The sequence below is a fragment of the Colobus angolensis genome, unplaced genomic scaffold (assembly GCF_000951035.1).
Source record: "Colobus angolensis palliatus isolate OR3802 unplaced genomic scaffold, Cang.pa_1.0 Scaffold5, whole genome shotgun sequence".
In the NCBI taxonomy this organism is placed as follows: domain Eukaryota; kingdom Metazoa; phylum Chordata; class Mammalia; order Primates; family Cercopithecidae; genus Colobus; species Colobus angolensis.
The window spans coordinates 1,999,907-2,001,123 of NW_012118487.1; the positions used below are offsets into that span (position 1 = coordinate 1,999,907).

At 38.4% G+C, this 1,217-nt stretch overlaps 1 protein-coding gene across 8 annotated transcripts in view; it reads left to right on the forward strand.

Annotated features, from left to right (window-relative positions):
• Positions 1-1,217, forward strand: part of SORBS2 (sorbin and SH3 domain containing 2) — a 377,524-nt gene that overhangs the window by 372,543 nt on the left and 3,764 nt on the right. For all 8 annotated transcript variants that reach the window (XM_011959522.1, XM_011959523.1, XM_011959520.1 and 5 more), the window contains one exon: positions 575-681. In XM_011959522.1, coding sequence (XP_011814912.1) covers positions 575-681 — 107 coding nt within the window. The remainder of the gene's footprint in view (positions 1-574; positions 682-1,217) is intronic.

A 1,217-nucleotide genomic window follows, 5' to 3' on the forward strand; every position in this document is an offset into this window, starting at 1 on the left:
TCTTGTTTTTAAACAGTTAAATAATACAAATATCTCTTATTTTATATTTTGTACTATAATGTCTGAATGACAGACAGTAGATGGCTGGACCATTGAAATGCGGGTCTGACTTACAAATGTTAACATATTTTAACCCAATTTATAAATGTTACAATTTTCATGGACATTCCTCGTGAGTTTCAAAATGTTGTTAGAGTGTTCTAATGCCTGTGAAGATCTAAATATTGCTATTTTCATGCTTACCAGGCTTGTACCATCCAACAAATGCTATTTACATGTTTACCAGGCTTGTACCACCCAATAGAATGTTATTTACAAGCTTACCAGGCTTGCATCACCCAATAGAATGTTATTTACGTGTTTACCAGGCTTGTACCACCCAATAGAATGTTATTTACAAGCTTACCAGGCTTGTACCACCCCATAGAATGCTATTTACGTGTTTACCAGGATTGTACCACCCAATAGAATGTTAAGAATAGGAATGTTAAAGGAAGAATGAATATTGTTCTATCTTCTATAGGTCATGAAGGTGTCCAGATGTTTTTAAACACCTTCCCTTGTCCTGTTTAAGGTTTCAGGCTCTGTATAACTATACTCCTAGGAACGAAGATGAGCTGGAGCTCAGAGAAAGTGATGTCATCGATGTGATGGAGAAGTGTGATGACGGCTGGTTTGTGGGTACGTGCGCCTCTTCTTCAGGCACCTGCGGCTCTTTTGTAATTTGCTTGCCTTTGCTCACTTGCATGGTTTGCTGTGATAGCCAAGCTTCCTTCGAATTCATAATGCCTTTGATCTTTCAGACATTCATATGCACAATGTAATCCCAAGGCTATTGCATTTTTAATATAGTTTAGTAGTCACTACTTCAGCTACGTGTGATTTTCTGCGAGCTTTATTTCCAACTCAACTGAGAGAAGAAAATTTCTTTAAATAGCAGAAACCAGGAAAGATTGAGATCTGAGAACAACAACAACAAATAGTCCCCGGAAGAGAAATATCAATGCTCCATGCTGTGGAAAATGTTAGTTGTCCACAGTGTTAATCTAATTTCAGAGGGAGTGAGATTAAGTGAACAACTCCCCCATTTCCTAGGTCTGACGTAGATGCCCGAACATTCGGTGACTCACCTTAGCTCTGGTTTGTGATGGAAGCAGAGAGAAGTTCCATTCTTCCCACGTAAAAGGCAACTTCCTTTTTCCCATCCTAAAAAAAAA